Genomic DNA, 19,979 nt, shown 5'->3' with positions numbered 1-19,979 from the left:
AATGCAAAACCTCATTTGCCCTTGCTCGCTCTTCATACCGAATGTGGTCATGGGCCACCGGCAGCCACAGATCCCAGTCAACCTCAGCCTCTGGTGGCCATTTTGGCTCCCTGTCAGTGAGAGATCTTTACGCAGTGCAACCACACTAGCAGCCAAATATGAATCACTGCCCTGCAATTGTTGGTTATTGTAAAATGTGAATACAAGTTTAGGCAATTCATTTAAAAAAAAAACAACAACAATCAGTGCTAATTCTGTAATGATTTCACCCCAAAATGATTTAATAGAAGTGAGATAGAACATTTCGCCCCACTTGACAATTAAGAGAAACTCACAACATAGAAACAATGGGGTGAGTTTTCAGGCTCACATTTGCCTTTCTGGTCAAGATTCACTTTCAAAATTCTGTTAAAGTGTTGAAAAGTCCTTTTAAAGCTCATTGTGTTTCACAGCTCCTGGAGATGGAACGTATTCATCTGTAATTTACTAAAACTGTTGAGAATGTTTGAAATCGTAAAGTATTTTTGCACATGTTGAGGGGCATCCCCAATCAGGATCCAAAGGCTATGAGCTCATGCTGCCGGCAGCTCATCTCCTTTTCACTCAACACCCACAGCAGCTCCTGGAAATGAAACCCTGAAATCTAAAATGTCATCAGGATCCACCCCCTTGCGTCCTCACTCTTAAATCCCATCCTTTCTATATTTCCCTCCAACAAAGAGCATTGAGTTTCACATCCCTTAAAGCCCAAAATACAAACCCATCATCACAGCCCACACATCCTTGATGAGAAAGTTGACTTCCTAAAGCTGTCATCCATAATCAAAACCTAAGACCAAGTAGAGACTCGACAAAGCTTATAGCTGTTTTTTTATGTCATAAGCAGGGAGGACACTACAGGAGTCTCACACACTCTTTTTCAAGGAATTTTTTTTTAAAAATATATGATTATGGGGGGTTTTTTGTATGTGGGTGTGTGTCTTCACTGTTTAAAATGTTTCAAATTTGCCTCACTCACACACTTTCAAGTTTCACAGCAACATTACATAAACAGACTCAAGTTCAGCTGCAGAACTTCCTAATGCCTCTCGCTCTACCAATAAGCTGATTGTCATGGTCTGTTCGATCAGCAAAAAGAACTGAAAATCAGCTAATAAGGATTTAAAAAAGACAACAGATCAATTAGAAAAATTTACTTTCCAGCTGTTTTTCTTTTTATTCTTTTTTACGGCTATAAGTGGAATGTGATGTTAAAAGCAGAAGTGTCATGTAAGTTTAGGCTACTCCTTTAGGGAGAGTGAAAAAAGGAAGACCTGACATTTTGATCGATTATGAGTTTAAAGGAATCCAGTTTTTGTGGCTTTGATGCAGAGTTCGACTTCTCCTTGAAGATGATCAAGTGCAGAGTCGACTCTTCCAGTTACATTCTCCACTGTAAACTCTCTGTGCTGCCAACATTACATTTGTCATCAACCATTAACCCTCGTCTCGCAGATCAAAGCTTTGCCTGTGTCATTATCTTGATACATCTGTGTTTATACAGTCCGAAATATTTTTGCCTAGCGTCCATCAAAGAACACCTAACATTGGTCCTTTAAATCCTCTGATCAGTTTCTGGCACAAACGCTTTTATGTTCAGGCATGTGCACATATTTCCTGATGTAAAGAGTCAGCCAGTTTCATGTCAGTGGTGAAATGACTATAAAATGTATATAATATGAAATGTATATAATATAGAATATAAAATGAATTTGTGCTTTTGGAGAAGCCTTTTACTTCCTTTGAAATAACAAAAATTGGTACCAAGATCACCCATCCATCCATCCATCAATTCACCCATCCATCATCCATCCATTCACCCACCCATCCATCCATCCATCAATTCACCCATCCATCATCCATCCATTCACCCACCCATCCATCCATCCATCCATCCATCCATTTTTTTTTACTATTTAGTCCAATTCAGGGTTGTGGGGAAGCTGGAGCCTATCCCAGCAAGGGGCAGAGTACACCCTGTACAAGTCACCAGTCTATCTCAGGGCTTACTCAGACTACTTCAACACATTTAATCAAAGTGTTCGAAGATGAGTATTGAGTATCAATAAAGTTGGCGTTTGGAGGCTCACTTAGTATATATAATATACTTTGTTTAATATTTAACTACTTTTGTATTTATTGCCGTTTTCTTACATTGAGGCATCTAAACCATCTTGTTAAGGCATTAACACTGACATGGTTGTTGGGTTTTGGTTTAGATTTGTTTGTGTGCGTTCACCATGTCAACTCTTTGTTCAGGTTGAGTCTTTGTCTCATTTAATATTTTTTGTGTAAACTTTGCACCTGATAAAGTGTTTTTAAATAGGAAAAGAAGGACAAAAGGGATTGACTGTATTATTAAAGCTGGAACTGAGACCATGTTTAAAGCTTTGAGACATTAATAAGCCCAACTTGTTCATGCAAAATTTCTCTTTCACAACATTGATTCACATTTTTGGGTAAAGTATGACATCATCACTGAATTTGGGTCTCAGTAGCTTTGAGTTATGAACTTTCTCCTTCTTTTGCAGTATCTTTAATTTCCTTTAATTAACTTCCAGTTTTTCTGACCATCTTCCTTCTGCCTTGTGTTGTTGATTTAATGGTTAAACCCTTTTGATGAAACATACCAGTCTTACTTGTTTCACTGCAGAGCAAATGCTTACTACAGTCTCACCACCAGCTGGTGCAGTTCAAAAGAGCAGGGCTGCATAACAAGCTCATCCCTGTATACATAAGAAGAGTGGAAAATGTACTCGGGTAATCAGTCTCCTTGGTATCTTGTTGACATAAGTTCTTTTTGGAGGCTTACCTTTCTTTTTATATCTGCATTATAGATGGAGTCTTGGTGGAGAAATCTTCCTTGTAATTAAATGTTCTAAAACATTACACAGAAGGCTGGTGGTGTTGGTGTATAAAATAAAAGGCCCAAGCAGCTATGCACAGTTTACACAAATAGCAACTGAACTTGGCTCTCCTTGCGCGGGACAGCTTGCATGCATACTCTCAAACAAAAATAAACTGATAGAAGACTTAAGAAAAAGTTTTGGAAAACCTTGGCCGTCTCTTAGTGATTCTTAATTTTTTCTTTTCCTCTTTTTATATGTTATAAGTCATTCAAAGACACTTTAATGGGCCCTTTAGGCAGACCTATGAATCTAAGCTCATTTGGAAAAAAAAGAGGGAAGAAATAAAATGGTGATTTGGGCTGAGCTGGTTCGGTTGAGGGCGTTCGGACGGTTATAATTTACCCACAGCGATCTGGCTGAATTGTGGTGGATCGTCTTCTCTCCCTTGTCATTTACTTGTCTGTGTGTGGCTTCATGTTAGTGTGGATGTATGTGTCCACCATTCTCTGTGACGCACTAACCTCTGAGCTGCCTGGACACACTCCAGTCCTCACTCTTTATACTGTATTTGTTTGTGTTTTTTCATGCTTCAGCTGTCTTTTTTTTTTTTTTTTCCTTCCATATTCTGGCTCATCACGTTGGGAATGGTAACAGTCCAATCGATCATCAATCCCTAAAATTATTCTGTTGGTTCTCACAGTGGTACTTTTTTTTTTAGGATTATTAATACAGGACGTATCCTTATAGCTTTAAGTTCAAGTTATATTTTCACTAAAAGGTGGAGTATGTAAGATTTTCAATATTTTAAAAAAAAAAACTAAAAAAATAACTACAATCATAATTAGATAGTTTTTTAAAACATGTAGGTTATTACAGGACTTATCCTTATAGCTTTAAGTTCAAGTTATATTTTCACTTAAAGGTGGAGTAGGTAAAATTGTCAATGTTTAAAAAAAAAAAAAAAACTTAAAAAAATAACTACAATCATAATTAAATAGTTTTTTAAAACATGTAGGTTCCAGTCTGTCCATATTTGATTTGTATTAAATTACAAGTTTAATTAATGACAAAGACCCTTCCTAAATGTTTGCCTACCAGTAAAAAAAAAGTGTTTTTTGTCATTTGTCATGAATTAAACTTGTAATTTAATAACGCATCGAATATGGACAGACTGGAACTTACATGTTTAAAAAAACTATCTAATTATGATTGAAGTTATTTTATTAGTTAATTTTTTTTTAAATATTGAAAATCTTACATACTCCACCTTTAAAGAGTCTGAGCCTTTCAGCAAATGGAAAATATTTTAAGCTTAAGCAGTTTCTGAGTTTGTGGCTTGATGAAGAGCCGCTAATCCTCCTGTAGGCACGCCACAACATGAAATGACTTTTACTGATATCCATATTTTAGTTGTAAATGACCCATTCTAAACAAAACATCTGCTTAAACCTGCACTTAATCTAACTTACAATATCTCTGGAAGTCGCAATATGCGTAGCCTTGTGTGTGTGCATTAGTGTGTCTGGAAAGTCCATTTAGGCATGCACAGTCAGGGGTAGGGGGCAGCTGACCTTGGCCCTTCAGTCACTTAACACTCCTTAGAGAAAGGGAACCTAATGACCCCTGACTCGCACCAAACTTACACCACCTTGATGTGACCAGGGCTTTGTGTGTGTGTGTGTGTGTGTGTTTTGTGTTATTGCACTCACATGAACAGTCATGCATTTGCATGTGTATGCCTGGAGCTTTGTCACCTTGTTTGCAGATACATCTTTAAAGCATTTAAGTGCAGTTTTACCTTTTTGTGGAGTAGTAATTGGTATAATTCACACATTGTTACATTTCTTGTAAACCAGGTGAGCTTCCCCAGCAGAGGCAGCAGGACTGAGTGGAAGATAAAGCTTTTAGATGCAAGAAGTAAAGCAGTGGGTTTGCAATGTGGAAGCAATAGTAAATCACAGAAATGAAAAAGCCGTCTTGGTTGAATTAACAAGAAGTTTCCACTGCAATATTAGTTAGAATAGAATTTTATTGCAGTCCAAACGTTTAATAGGTATTTCTTTTTAATTGAACTCCAACCATTACAGCTGAAGACTACATCTATCCACAATATAATTTAATGTATTTTCCAAAACTTTACAATCTGGTCACTTTCAAAGGGTATGCTTCAGTTTGCTATTATTCAGGCTGTGGTGTCTAAAGCGTGAGGACTTTACGTCAGCCAATAACGTGTCTAAGTGAAGTGGCATCATGTACTCTCCTGTACTATATATTGTGGTTTTGCTTGGTCTTAAAGTCCCCATATGGCATGACTTAAAGCACATGACTGAGTGATCTCACACTGAGCAAATACCCTGCCAGTGGGCGTGTGGTTTGTGTGCGAATGTGTGTGTGTGTGTGTGCGTATATATAGAACAAGAGAGGTGAGAGATTGAGGCACAAAAAGTAATAATGGGGACTAGCTACATGGGTTTTTAAAATGGATACAAATCTGGTTGTACTATCAAAGGAATTCTGTGAATGGAGTAAAAGTTAAATACTGGTGTAAACGGCACACGGTGACGTTTCTCTGCCATGTAAGGAAAAACCTCACATTTAGCCAAATGTAATTCTTAATGTGGTTTATATCAGTGCTGTGAACTCTTGTGTTTGTGTGTGTTTTGCGTCTTTGGCCGAACAAAGAAAGCAGCACAGTCAAATCCTAACCAAGTGGTTTTGTGTGATGATTTAACACAGACTAACATCTAGTGGTGATTTTTGTGTACTGCAGATATTCTTCCAATAGAACAAGTAGCACTGAAGGATGGGTTTAATGTGTAGATATTGTTCAAACTTTTTCCTTCTCTTGTCCCCATTTTCTTCCCAGAGAGGAATTTGATGAGGAGGGATTTTGTCAGCCATACAGAGGGATAGCCTGCGCCCGCTTCATCGGTAACCGCAGCATCTTCGTCGACTCGCTACAGATGCAGGGGGAGATTGAAACCCAGATCACAGGTGAGAAAAATGGTCTTGCACTGCAGTTTGAGTGGATTAAATTTTCTCACTGAAAACACAAATTATTTGTTTAAACTGGTCAGTTTCCGACTTACATTCTGCATGCAGATGTAATTCATAGACAGTGTTAAAAACATTCAGCTTTTATCAAATGAAACCACCAGTTCAACCGTCTCCAGCATCCTTTCACTGGCTTATTTTACCGATGAAGCGCTTGCAGTTGCTCTACTTTTTGCTAAATAATTTTTAAAAAATCTTCTCCAAATTTTTTTCATCATCCTTTATCATCATGCACAAGAAATGAAGTTGAACATCAGAGTTCAAAGCAGGTTCAGCATGCTTTCAAATCTGCGCGGAGCACACATGGCCCACACACTTTCCTTCTGTTATAAATGAGCGCGTCTCTGCTTCTGTTTTTATTTTGTGTATTTGCATGTGCATGTCGTCAGAGGTCAGCTTAATGTGAACATTATTGATGACATCCATGCAGCTGTCGGCTTCTCCCCTGAACAGTTCAGGGACAAAGACCCCCGTGAACCCAAACTCCAATCTGAGAAATCAAGGACGCGGGGTTTTGAAGGTTTATGCTGCCACCGAACCATAATATTCTTACAGGAGGATTGTAAATCATGATTGTTTTAGGCATCACATTCAGTATATTGAATTTAATGTTACCTTTATTGATCTTTATGATGGTTTTATTTATACAAGATGTGCTCAGCTGTCTCAGTCATAATGACAACCAAAGACAAACATGTGTTTGCAATAACTGCACAGCTATGAGTCATGCATTTTCACTATCAGCTTGTATCTGATTAATTGAGAATGTGGGTAGTTGAAGTGGGGGAGAAAAAAAAACATTTCTTGCAAATGGAAGACGCCCTCGTAACATTTTAAAGCTTTTCCACCAGAGAATATTTAGATGAGGAAATCTTGTGTGTGTTTTTTCCTCTCTTTCTGTTGCTGAAAACATTCTTTTTCGATGTTCCCAGCTGCCTTCACAATGATTGGGACATCCAATCATTTATCTGACCGTTGCTCCCAGTTCGCCATCCCATCTCTTTGCCATTTCGCCTTTCCAACATGCGACCGCAGCTCGGGCACCGACAAACCACGGGAGCTTTGTAAAGATGAATGCGAGATCCTGGAGAATGATCTCTGCAAGACGGAGTACATCATCGCCCGCTCAAACCCACTTATACTGAAGAGACTGAAACTGCCAAATTGTGAGGACTTGGCCGCCTCCGACAGCCCGGAGGCTGCCAACTGTTTGAGGATCGGGATTCCCATGGCCGAGCCCATTAACAAGAGTAAGGCCTGTTATCTTGCTCAGTAGATTACTGCTGCTGTTTAACATCATTGGTGTTTAGAAAAAAAAAACCTCTTCTACATTAACTCTTAAGATCCATCTCAAACCTCACAGTTTAACCCTGATTAAATCATTTTTTACCATCTTGGCACAGCAGAAAAATCTTTAATGTCCTGATGGGAAACATCTGCCTAATGAGCAGCTAAATGACCCACATTTGGCTCTGCAAAAGTAACATACATCTCCCATTTATCCCCCACAGATCACAAGTGTTACAACAACAGTGGGACAGACTACAGAGGGACGGTCAGTATGACTAAGTCGGGGCGTCAGTGTCAGCCGTGGAACTCCCAGTATCCTCACAGCCACACCTTTCTGGCCGTCCGCTACCCAGAGCTGAACGGTGGTCACTCATACTGCCGAAACCCAGGGAACGAACACAAAGCGCCCTGGTGCTTCACACTGGACGAAAGAGTCCAAATGGAGCTCTGCGACATTCCCATCTGTGGTACACACTTGAACATTTTAAAATATTTTATAAAACTAGACATGCATCATTTTATTTTGCGTCTACTTGGATAGTTTTAAGTGCTTTGATTTGAAAGCATTTTGTGAGATTTCTCTTAGCTCCTGAGTCTTTTAAGCCCCCCTTTACGGGTTTCTTACAAGCCCATTCTACTTAGATGTAATCAAGTAATTGATGAAAATTCTGAACTACAAATGAGGCCTTTCAGGATGCTAAATAATTTCCCTTTTTTTTGTAGGAGAGAATATTTTTTTGCACAATTTGGCCATAAAACCTTCTATGTACAGAAGTCTAGGCCACGAGGACAGACAAGGGAAACCCAAAACTTTAAAGATCACCTCTTATAGACTGTACAAATGAGAGTTGTTTAGTATAATGCTATATTTGTAATACTTGGGCTTGTAGTTGGTTTAGTTTTTTGTTAATTGGCATTTCTAAAGTGTAATGGTACATTGACCTGAAATGCTTGTATGATTTCTTTTCCTCCATAGACCATAAGTCTGGTGGCAGCAACATGGAGATCTTGTACATCCTGGTTCCCAGTGTGACGATCCCCTTAGCCATCGCTTTGCTTTTCTTCTTCATTTGTGTGTGCCGTAACAACCAGAAGTCCTCCAGGCCTCCGACGCCACGGCAGCCCAAACTGGTCCGAGGACAAAACGTGGAGATGTCCATGCTCACAACGGCATACAAACCAAAGGTTAGCATGCAACTCAGTCACTATAAACTATACTGTGGATAGAAGTAGAGATTTTTTTGCTGTGATTAATTAAAAAAGGAACACTAGAGTGATAAAATACCAGAAAATTCAATGCAGTGCCTTCATTAGTTTGTTGAAGCAAAAAAGACTTTTCTGAGCATAAAAGAGACTTTGGGAGGATTCTCTCCCTGCAGCCTTTGTGTGTCCTTTACAGGAACCAGAAGCCAATCCGACATCCTGAGAGTTGTGCATTTTTTTTCTGTTTTTCCCCAAAAAGCCCGCCGTGTATTACTTTTGAGAGTACTTTTAAGCACGGGGCTTTCAGCACTGAATGTTCTGGTTGTTCAGATTGGACACATCACAGCCTTCCTTATAATAATCTTTTGGTTCCTTGGAAGTGCCTGCTGCTTTTGGACAAAATGCAGCTTTAGTTTCAGTCAGGTCAGCTCTTAAATAAGCATCCCTTTTCTGTGTTTGTCTGTACAAGTCCTGAGAGCAGACTGCAGGAGTCAAAACACTGAAACAGCACGCTGTGTGTTAACTGAGATACGTCGCAGCATGCTGGGGTTGCAGGGTCGAGTGTGTGGAAGTGACCTGTCTCAGGCAAAGCTTCAGATCTCTATCATTAGGGCTCAGCAGGATCAGGAATGTTCGGCTGCAGCTCTTTTCCTCTGTTTATTTCTTTCCCACCATAACTTTTTTCCCCACACCTTTCCCTAGCACTCCTGCTTTCACTTAATCCATTTTTTTTTTTTTTTGTTTTTTTGGGTTCCTCAACTTATGTCTCTCGCTCTATCCTTGCAGTTCTGGACCTTCTTATTCTCCATCCTCATCCTCACCCTCTTCACAGAGCCTCTTTGTAATGCAGATTATTGGGCTCCTGCTCTCCCAGCCAACACATAGCTCACATCAGAATCTGTATCATGTTTCCCTCAAGGTTGCACACTCGGTTGTATCACGTCTGTTTATCTTTTTCCACATAACTTTTAGCGGTTGAGGTAGAGGCTGTAGGATTATCTCAGCATGTCTGCTTGGGCATAGCAGAGCTGAAGCTCACGGTGCTGTGTATAATATTACCATCAACAACTTTAGGGAGAACCGCAAAATGTCAGAAGAATGTCAGAATCCATTAATATTGCTGGTTTATTTAGGATTTTTTTTTTTGGGATGGGAACATGGGTTTCTCTGACCTAAAAAGGGAGTCTTTCCTCGTCGTGTTTACATGATGAATATGTATCTGTAATAAGTCAAGCTTACAGGAGATCCAGGCCAGCTTTTCAGAATGACAAGCATGCCGTCACGGAATTACACAGAGCCTGAAATGTGGTCCAGACATATCAAAGCACACAAGCACTCCTAAAAACTGGAAATGCCTTTGCAGCTGGCTTTACAGTATGTGGAATCAAACCTTGTAGCTAAATGGTAATAATCTACAAAACAATTTGAAATAAATTAAGATTTCCAATCTTTTAAACCTCCTTGCAATGAGAAATAAATCCTCATATTTAGGAGTTTTTTTTTCCCCAAGTTGTGGCAGTGTCTTTCTTTTCCTATTCCCATTATCTACAACTTTGTCTGGGGTTAGGATTACGCTGCTGCCCAGCAGGCCTTTCTTCAGGGTCACAGAGGGGCCACAGTCTGTAACAACCCGCTTAGACACACATGTGTGTGTACATGCACAGAAACCTGCAGTGGTGTGAAGAGGATCTGAGGGCTTTTGGGTGTGGGGAGGAAAGAAGAGGGTAAAACAAACCCATAACTGAAAACATCTGTGTTTCTCATTATAGTCTGCACACACTCACGCCCCCCTCAGTGCTGACCGACCGGGGTGTATGTGGATGTGTGTGTGTGTGTGTGTGTGTGTGTGTGTGTGTGTGTGTGTGTGTGTGTGTGTGTGTGTGTGTGTGTGTGTGTGTGTGTGTGTGTGCATGTCCCACTCGCAGAAGAATTTCATTATTCATCGCCGAGTTCCTGGAATCTGAAAATCTCTGCCAGCCTCTCCTGGCTTTTTATCTTCTCCCAACCACATCCACACATGAACTGTACACACACACACACACACACACACACACACACATCTGAGACTCCATTAGTGTTCATTATAACAGATCTTTAAGTACAGAAATAAAAGGTTTCAGTTTGAAATCATTTGAGTCTTGATGAAATTGTTTGTGTGAAACGAACCTTCCTCCCTGTTTGAGTCCTTCTCAGCAGGCGTCAAAGACCTTCAAAACAAAGGAAGCATCCATTCTGCAAAGCTGTTCAGTTGAGTATCCAAACTCTAAACTAAACTCATGGGACCGTTTGCCATCGCAGACATTGTCGTATTTGCCTTTAAACAGGTTTGCCTCCCATGCAAGTGAAGATGGTAATATAATCAAATGTGGAATTTAGCAAAGCAGTAGGTGTTAGTATGGATGACAAGGTGGGTCAAATCTGCTGAGTCATCCATTTGTGTTCAAAACTTATGTCTTATTTTTATACAGTAAGGGTTATATGATGAGACATCACGGTGAATCATGGCAGGACACTGAATAATGAAACTCTATCATAAAGGAAAAGTAGCTTTCTGTCTCTGTTTTTGTCTCAAAACTGGATTTTTATTTATTTTTTGGACAAGTCACTCGTGGATGCTAGATATAAATGTAGTGTTGAGCTTAAAATATATGTACACAGACGTAAAATTCAGACGCTGATGCTACATTTCACTGGAGAATGAACTGATCCTAAATGCTGCTTAACCTGAGGGCCAAATGTTTTTAAAAGTCGCCACTTTTTTTTTTTCCTCCATCGCTTTCCAAAGCTGTAAATGGAGTTATTCCGAGCTGATGTAATGGACGGAGTTTGATTGTGACAATTATCAATTCTCTAGACTCTAGTTTTTTCTTTATATAATTTGTACTGGTGTTATATTAGGCAGTGTGCCTGCATTGAACTGGAAGCAAACTAACCTTTTCTCTTCATTTCTCCGGTCTATACAAGGACAGTTGAGAGAAAAGAGCACTGGGCCAGAAAAGGAAGTCATCAAAATTTTCTGACCCATATTTTCTGCCCATTAAATGTCACTACTTTTCTTTCTTCTACTTTTCCCTCCGCAGAGTAAAGCCAAAGAGCTTCCCCTGTCAGCGGTACGTTTCATGGAGGAACTTGGAGAGTGCACTTTGGGGAAAATCTATAAGGGTCACCTGTACCTGCCGGGTATGGACCAGGCCCAGCTTGTGGCTATAAAGACACTGAAAGACATTTCAAACGTCCAGAAGTGGGGAGACTTCCAACAGGTACAGACTGAATCAAAGCCTCAGACCATGTTATTAATTTACTTGAACTTAATATCCTTGCTAAGTAGGCAATATCTGATTGGTAGATAGTCCATACATGTTAAAAATAATAATAAATGACAACCTGTACAGTAGCTGTGATGTTATGTCATTTCTGGGGAACTATTTTGTTGATTTAGTGTGATTTACCTAAATAACCCACTTGCTTAGACGAAGCAACTTAATTCTGAATGGAAAGAGCGCTTTTTCAGTTAGATTTGGGGCATGTGTTGTTATATTTCCACCATCTGTAAACGTGGTGGATGGCTGGAGACTGCATATGGTGAGACATCACTGGACTGTAGCTTTAACAGTAACTGCTGACAAGTTGTACTGATAAATTTAGATGTTCAGGATGATTGAACAGATGTTTAAAACATAATTCTCACTTTCCATTTAAAACTAAAACAAGGTAGACCTGAGGTGCTGACTCTTAAAGTGACACTGCAGCTAAAATCTTTTCAATGGGGGGTTTTGAAAAAGTGATGATAAGCCATTGCAGATCAACTTTAAGAAGCTCCATTTACTACTTGAGCCTCTGGAACATTTAGTCAAATGAAGCTTAAAACTCACCAGGATTTATCCTGCTTTCATTACAGGAGATAACGGTGCTCACTGAGCTTCAGCATGCCAACGTGGTGTGCCTGCTGGGTGTGGTGACCCAGGAGCAGCCGGTGTGTATGCTCTTTGAGTTTCTGCCACAAGGAGATCTGCACGAGTTCCTCATCATGCGTTCGCCTCACTCTGATGTTGGCTGCAGCAGTGATGAAGATGGCACGGTAAAATCCACCTTGGATCATGGAGACTTTCTGCACATGGCCACACAGGTAGGAGCTGAAATCTGCTGAAGAAAAGATTTCTATTTACACACATACTGACGTTACATACATGTCACCGATGGCAACCATTAATGCTAAGCTAGAAAAATACAGCGGTATACACTGCAAGCTAGTAGAGAACCTTCTGAGAGACTTTCAAGGCTTTCGTGTGCAATTTTCAGAAAAACATTTTCATGTGAGTAGAAAATATTTCTTCATATGAAATTATGCTAAATTGGCTACATGAGGCTACATCATGCATGGTTTCAGTGTTTTGTCAAAATATTCACTGCTCACATGATGATCTCCAGGGTGCAGCATGAGAAGAGGTGTGTTTACATCATTTGAAACACAGTTTCATGTACTTTTTTTTCTGTCTTGAAAAGAAAGTCTTTGACGCACAACACTGTTTTTTTTTAACCTGATCCATCTGCAGCCCTGAAGATTTTCTTAATAGCACCAGTAAAACCTTAAACCCCAGAAACAATGACATTATATGTATGCTCTAAAACACAAAAAGGCTCCGTTTAAGTTTCTTTGCATTTGATACAAACAGCAGATGCTTCACATTACCTGGTCATAGACTATATTCCTGCTATGTGTGTATTTTGTGCAGCCACTCCTACAGAGCTGTTACATTTTCAGCAATGGAGTGGTGCAGCTTCATCTGCAAGCTAAGTTGAAGGAAAGGACAGATCTTTACACAACTACTCTGAGTGATAGTTTTTGTTTTTGTTTTAAGAGGAAAAAAACAATAAATGTAATGGTTGTCTGAGCACATATATGGCTTTATAGTGGTGTGGTGGTTTGTACCGTTGGTAGCAGGACTTTGTACAAGCAGTACAGGGAAAGAAGTTAACAGGATATTCAGAGGAAATGAAGATGTAAAGGAGAGAGAAAACACTATCAGAATTGAACAGGGGAAGAAAATGGGATGAGCAAGAAGCAGATTTAAAGGTTTATCAGAGTTTTCTTGTGCAGTAGATAAAACTATCATATGTGAGTTGTTAAATTGAGAAAATGAGGAAAGTTAGTGATGAAATTATCATTTCCCTCAGGGACAAATTAAATATATCATCACCCTCTTAAAATAATTCCCAAAGTCTTTTTTTTTTTTTGACATCTTTCCAAGAACACAAAAGATTGATTTGTTGTACATATTTAGTTTAGTTTTTGCCTTTTTAGAAAACCTTATTATTTTACATTAAAGCTCTAATTTCTTCGCAGTGTTTTGCTGCAAGAAAAAACAACAAAAAAAGTTATTGAATGATGAATAAGAGCTCAGATTGTTATCATTTTATTGTGATTTTGGTTTAGAAAAGCACATGTAAATAACTGGTACTAGACATCTTGTTCACCATGCATTTAAGATTGCATGATGAACAATGCTTAAATTTCCCCTCAATGTTTCAATTTCTTCAAAACAATCCTGGTCTTCAGACAGTTAAGTTTAATGTAGTGTGAACTCTGAAACATTCACATTTAAGTTCTCCTGCAACTGTTTTACTACAGTTTTAGTTTCCATTGTGTTCATGTTCCTTTTTTAAAATGACTGGAAACTTGTCTCAGTTTAACATTTAAGATACTATACTATACTACACCATACATATATGTTATAAACACAATATTAAGGAATAAGAGACAAATGAACGTCTTGACTCAACTGTAATTATGGTGATTGCTTCAAAACTCCTTCTCAAAACTCCTTTCCCTTAATTTCCTTCATTTTGGTTATTTCCTTCTCATAATCTTAAACAGGTGGCTGCAGGAATGGAGTATTTGGCGAGTCACTTCTACATACATAAAGACCTCGCAGCTCGGAACATTTTAGTGGGTGAACAGCTTCACGTAAAGATTTCGGACCTGGGTCTCTCAAGAGAGATCTACTCCTCTGACTACTACTGCATCCAGCCTAAAACTCTGCTGCCTATCCGCTGGATGCCGCCTGAGGCCATCACCTACGGCAAGTTCACCACAGACTCGGACATATGGTCGTTTGGAGTCGTGCTGTGGGAGGTCTTCAGCTACGGTTTGCAGCCCTACTACGGATTTTCCAACCAGGAAGTTATGGAGATGGTGAGAAAGAGGCAACTGCTGCCTTGCCCAGAGGACTGCCCACCGAGGTATGTTGCAGCCGAGTTTCTTACTTCTCCCCTGGCGATGAAAAGTCATCAGCTACTGTGTCTTCATGTTGTGTTGTGGAGACACATTCAAAATGTTCACATCTTGCTTATCATCTGAAAAAGTGATTCAAACAGTCTCTTCTTTGTCAAACCAACAAATAAAGTGCTATCTGTGTTTAAATTGTTACTGATGTCACCCCTAAATGTGTATTTTGATTCATTTTTATAAATACTGAGAATATTTGGAGATGGAAAACCCCAAATGTTATATTTTTTAAATGATCTTTATGATCTAGTCTAATTTGGTAGACCATCAGAGCTGCTATAGATGATGATCTTTTTCCCATCTTCCAGATTTTATGTTTTGATGACTGAGTGCTGGCAGGAGGGACCAGCACGTCGACCGCGCTTCAAGGACATCCACGCCCGCCTGCGAGCTTGGGAAGGACTGTCGTCCCACGCCAGCTCCAGCACACCCTCTGGAGGAGGCAACGCCACCACTCAGACCACCTCCCTCAGCGCCAGCCCTGTTAGCAACCTCAGCAACCCTCGTTACGCTGCCGCCGCTGCTGCAGGATACCTCTATCCAGCTCAGGCCATTCCTGCACCGGGGCAAATGGCTCCAATTCCAGCCTGGACGCAGATGGCTGTGACCCAAACCCACCAGCGCTTTATCCCCGTCAATGGATACCCCATCCCACCAGGATACGCAGCTTTTCCAGCTCATTTTGCACCTCCTGCTCCACCCACTAGAGTAATCCAGCATCACCTGCCGCCTCCCAAAAGCCGCTCCCCCAGCAGTGCTAGCGGCTCCACCAGCACGGGTCACGTCAGTGGTGTGCCCTCCACCTCAGGCTCCAACCATGAGGCCAACACGCCGCTGCTCTCCCACTGCATCATGCCAGGGAGCGGAGGAGGGCAGGCTCAGATGTACGGACAACTCTGCCAGAAAGGGGGGGCACCGCTGGACCATGTGTCACAAACATCGGCGCTGCTTACTCCTGATTCTGACACACTGATGTACAACGACTCGGTGATCACCGCAGATCTGTAGATGGACGGCAGAATGCTCACTTTTCCTTCTCTGGACGCTTATCTGACAAGTTTAGCCTGTAAGCCGGGGAGCCAATATCGCAGTTGTACTTTGGTCCGATTGAGACCCAACAGAAGCAGGCTTGTATATACATGTAGGTATGCAAGACCTCTGTCACGTCTACACAAGTATTATAAACAGCTGTCTGACTTTTTAATGCCTTACTTTTTCAAGCAAATGTACTTACGTACTATCACGGTTTGAAATGTTATTTTAACCTCTGTAAATACGGTACCTAAGTCCTAAGTGAATGAATTAAATACATAAATATATATTCAAAAGAACTTTTTAAAGAATAAAGAAGTAAAGGTGAAGAAGTAGCAATGCCACCTTGTGTCCTTATAAAATGGTTTCCAGATGAAGACTTGCTGCGTCTGTTATTAGACTGTTAAAACAGGGGACTCTTCATCTGTGTGACCACCTTTCGGTGCCTTTCAGCAATGCGGTGACTTGCTCATTTATAGATGTACTAACAAAAAAGTAAAATAGCCACCCAAGCAGAAATGGGAGCACCATATGACTTGTATTTGAAGATTGGCTCTCACCTTCTTAAAGCATGCAGGTGTGATATTCTGCCCTTTAAACTCAAGAATTGTTCTTTACTATGTTTGATTTAGCTTTTTAGTCTGACAGCTAACAACTAAATGCCATCATTTCATATGAACTCAGATGGGTTGCAGCATATGCTGAGATCTGGGAGAGTGCATCTTCATTTTTTATACAAAATCCATTTGAAAATGACAGCTGAATGTTTTTTGGGGTTTTTTTTTTTAAATTTAATTTTAGTTTTGTTTGGTGGTTGTTGTTTTCTGCAACCTCTACATGACTGTCTTGAGAGTTCTCCAACTGGTACACAAGCATCTTCCCTGTGTTCAGACTAGCCTCAAAGCTGGCCAATCACAGAAGCCTGGACTTTATCTCATTGGACAATAAGCTCCTCATAATTTTCTAACAGCTTTTACTGTGCCTCAGATTCACCATTTAACTTCAAAACTGAACAGGTCTCAGGAAAAGTATTTCATCCACCACATAAGATCTGGAGTCAGTTTTACTGTTGGTGACCGAAGCTTTCATTTTAAGTCTCAAAAACTTTTTTTAAATTACATTATTGATTGGATATGGGGGTTTTTTTTGTGTTTTATTTGAAGGAAGACTTAAATGATTTTGTACTGACGGCTTGTTTGTATGTGGTTGTGTCCTTTCCTGCTATTTCCATCATTATCATACAAAAAACACAGTTTCTTGTGGTAGATATGGTTACCACTTAGTAGTTTCCGCCGTGTACAGTAGAAAGTCTTGTTGACTGCCCTTAAATGTATTTGTTTTGTGTCTGAAGAGAAGAAGGTTTTGCCTGAAAGAGATTGTAATATGTGCTGAGAGATTTGTGGATGTTGCATTTACTCGGCTCCATTGATATTTCATTAACACCTGCAAGCAACTCTATTAATATGTAGGAAGTGTAGACAAGTAGCAGAGAAAATGGTACAAAACCAACCTGCATAGTTCGTCTCTGCAAGTCTTTACATACCGTAATATTTATTCGTTAACTTGTATAGCATAAAGCAGCAAAGCAATCAGTCTAAATTGGTTGTGTTGACTCCTTTCCTTAATGATGAAGAAATGTGTGCCTGGTAAAAGATAAACTGCCTTCTCAGTTAGTTTTTGGTCATGACATTGATTGGATTCTTAATACGATACATATATATATATATTTTAAATTTTATTGACATATGTATGTATTTTAAAAGGGTCTTCTTTACAGGGGTGAAAGTATGTTTTATGATCTCAATTTTGATGTTAAAATTTGAATTGTAAAAAAAAAAAAAGAAAACCTGTCAAGTAAAACAGTTCAGCACTTGTGTAATGAACAATCAAGATTTTAATGGTCACACAAGTGCTCCAATTGTGCATGAATGTATGTGTTGCACCGTGTTGTCACCGACTATAATGCTGTCATTCAGCTGTATTTCTCACACACATCTGGTAGCCTGTAACACACAAGATTCCCATCAGTCTTTCACTGTGAGCATGTGGTGGAATGTAGATGGTCTATCTGTAAAGATCTACCTGTTGTCAGTGGATGAACACAGCAGCTCAAATCCTCACCTTCTCTTTATGAATCTGGTTTTTTTGCTAAATGCTTAACACTTTGGCTGAGTATTGTTTAGTATTATTGGAAAAGCTGAAGGAGATGAAGGGGATGTTTCCATCTTGTTTCTAGAATGAAATTGAATCATTTTAAACAGCCGAAGTGCATTGTTTTTAATAGACATTTTATGTTACAGGTGCCTTTTCTCCCTGTTCTTCCAATTTTTTTTTAAAGCGCTACCTATACCTTTTTTTTATCATGTGACCTCCAGCACATAAAAGATGTACAGATGCTAAAACAGCTAAGCAAAAACCACTTGTACACAAGACTGTGAATCTTAATCATGTACTAGGTATTCATGTATTTGACATTAAAATTAATTTTTTGTTTTATTTTTTATCTTTTTATCAAGACAATGTTCAAGTACATTTATAATTCAAGAGGAGAGTACCCATGACAGGTTTACATGCATTTTGACCAAGAGAGGCTTTGTCTTTGTATTTTGTCAGAATATTTTTGCACAGATGTTTTGTATTGCAAAAATCATTTAATAAATGATGATGTTTGGTTCATTTCTTTCCAATTATCTGATCATTGTCTTTTCTTAAGTAGGAAGACACGGATTTGTGATAACTATAGAAATCCACTGGGTGCCACCAAACTTTTAAATCCAAAATTAAGGATGCAATTATAGTTTTTGACCACGTGATGGCGCCATTTAGCTTTAGAGGAACACAAACTTGGAAATGAGTCTAGCCAGAGAAGGGAAAATGTCTGTAGTGTTTTGCTGTGCTTTACCTTTTTGTGTTTTCTTTCATTTTCAGCACATTTTACAAACGGAAAGTTCCTGGAAAGAAACAGGTTGATCATAAATGTCTATGTTCCGATAAAGCATTAGATTATTTATGTGTTACTTCATGAACCAGTAAAGATACTCATCCTTTTTTTATATTACGACTTATCACGTATGAAGTTTGAACAGATTTTTACCAGGCTTTGAAATTGATCGATTTAGCCCTATTTTGCATTCTAGAAAAGGCACATTTTGATATTTTTCACTCTTGTTTTATGTTTTACTCTTTAATTTGTGTGTGCATTAAGTTTTTTAAAAATGTCAGCTGTGATATAGATGTGTCTTGAAAACATTTCCTTGTTTTCCTAATTTTTTTCTGTGGTTAACAGTAGCAGAGCAATAAATCTCTGTGACTTCTTCATTAGAGGCTCAGTGCACTGGAAATTTTGGATGCAATTTCTCCCAAGGCAAGGACAAAGCCATTTGCCATTCTTGCAAGTGCTGCCAGACAGAAAGCAAAAGGAGGAGGGCAAGGGAGATGAAGGGGAAGACAGAAGGCAGCTGAGAGAAATCATCTGTGCTGATGTGAGAGGCCAAGATCCTGTCAGCGACAGTGTGGCTGACCTCATGGATGGTGGGGGTTTTTTTTGTTTTTTTTTACTTTTACATTTAGCACTGATGCTTGCACTCATGTGTGTACTGCTTCTTTGTTGCCTTGGTTGTGGATCTTTTGTTGGTCAAAAAAATCCGTAGTTCATGAGAATATGAGACCCACCCTTCCGGCTTTCCAAATGACTGTTAAAGGGATACAACGGACGACTTTTCTTTATCAATTCAGTTGTTTATATTTATTTAATTGTGAAAACTTCCTGAGTGCAAGGTAGATATGTTCACTATTTGGTAACGCTATTTTTGAAACGACAAAGTTAAGAAGAAACACACACACACATACTTATCCTACTAAGCATCACCATTCATCACACTATACCAATATTTCAGCCCTCCTGCATCTCCATCACAGTGTTACACAAAGAAGTATCTCTCCACTGATCTTAAGTCTAGTTTTGAGGTTACACCACCTGTCATCTACAGATGTGAGGAAATGACCGTCATAAGCGGTGTCTGTCACTAATTCACCATAATACCTTTAGACACGACTGCTGGGATAGGCTCCAACTTCCACTTGACCCTTAATCTGACTAAGCAGTTCGGATAATAAATGAATGTCCTGTTGATTGTTGTTTCTGTGAGCCTAAAACTGAAATGTTGAGCTTTTGTATTTGGACTCACTGAAATGGTGTCTTGCTATTGGATTAGTCACTCATTCTT

At 39.4% G+C, this 19,979-nt stretch overlaps 1 protein-coding gene across 1 annotated transcript in view; it reads left to right on the top strand.

The window, feature by feature from the left end:
- ror1 (receptor tyrosine kinase-like orphan receptor 1) overlaps positions 1–15,729 on the top strand; it is a gene marked incomplete at both ends in the record, with an annotated part of 123,310 nt that extends 107,581 nt beyond the window's left edge. Inside the window, 8 exons of the mRNA XM_079245760.1 lie at positions 5,755–5,882; positions 6,875–7,192; positions 7,454–7,699; positions 8,209–8,417; positions 11,516–11,695; positions 12,334–12,561; positions 14,311–14,675; positions 15,030–15,729. Of these exons, the coding sequence (XP_079101886.1) occupies positions 5,755–5,882; positions 6,875–7,192; positions 7,454–7,699; positions 8,209–8,417; positions 11,516–11,695; positions 12,334–12,561; positions 14,311–14,675; positions 15,030–15,729 (2,374 nt within the window). The remainder of the gene's footprint in view (positions 1–5,754; positions 5,883–6,874; positions 7,193–7,453; positions 7,700–8,208; positions 8,418–11,515; positions 11,696–12,333; positions 12,562–14,310; positions 14,676–15,029) is intronic.
- Positions 15,730–19,979: the final 4,250 nt, after the last annotated feature.

Source organism: Telmatherina bonti, assembly GCF_933228915.1.
Source record: "Telmatherina bonti genome assembly, chromosome: 8".
Classification (NCBI taxonomy): Eukaryota; Metazoa; Chordata; class Actinopteri; order Atheriniformes; family Telmatherinidae; genus Telmatherina; species Telmatherina bonti.
Note: the sequence above shows the minus strand (reverse complement) of the source record. Positions and strands in the feature narration are given on the sequence as shown.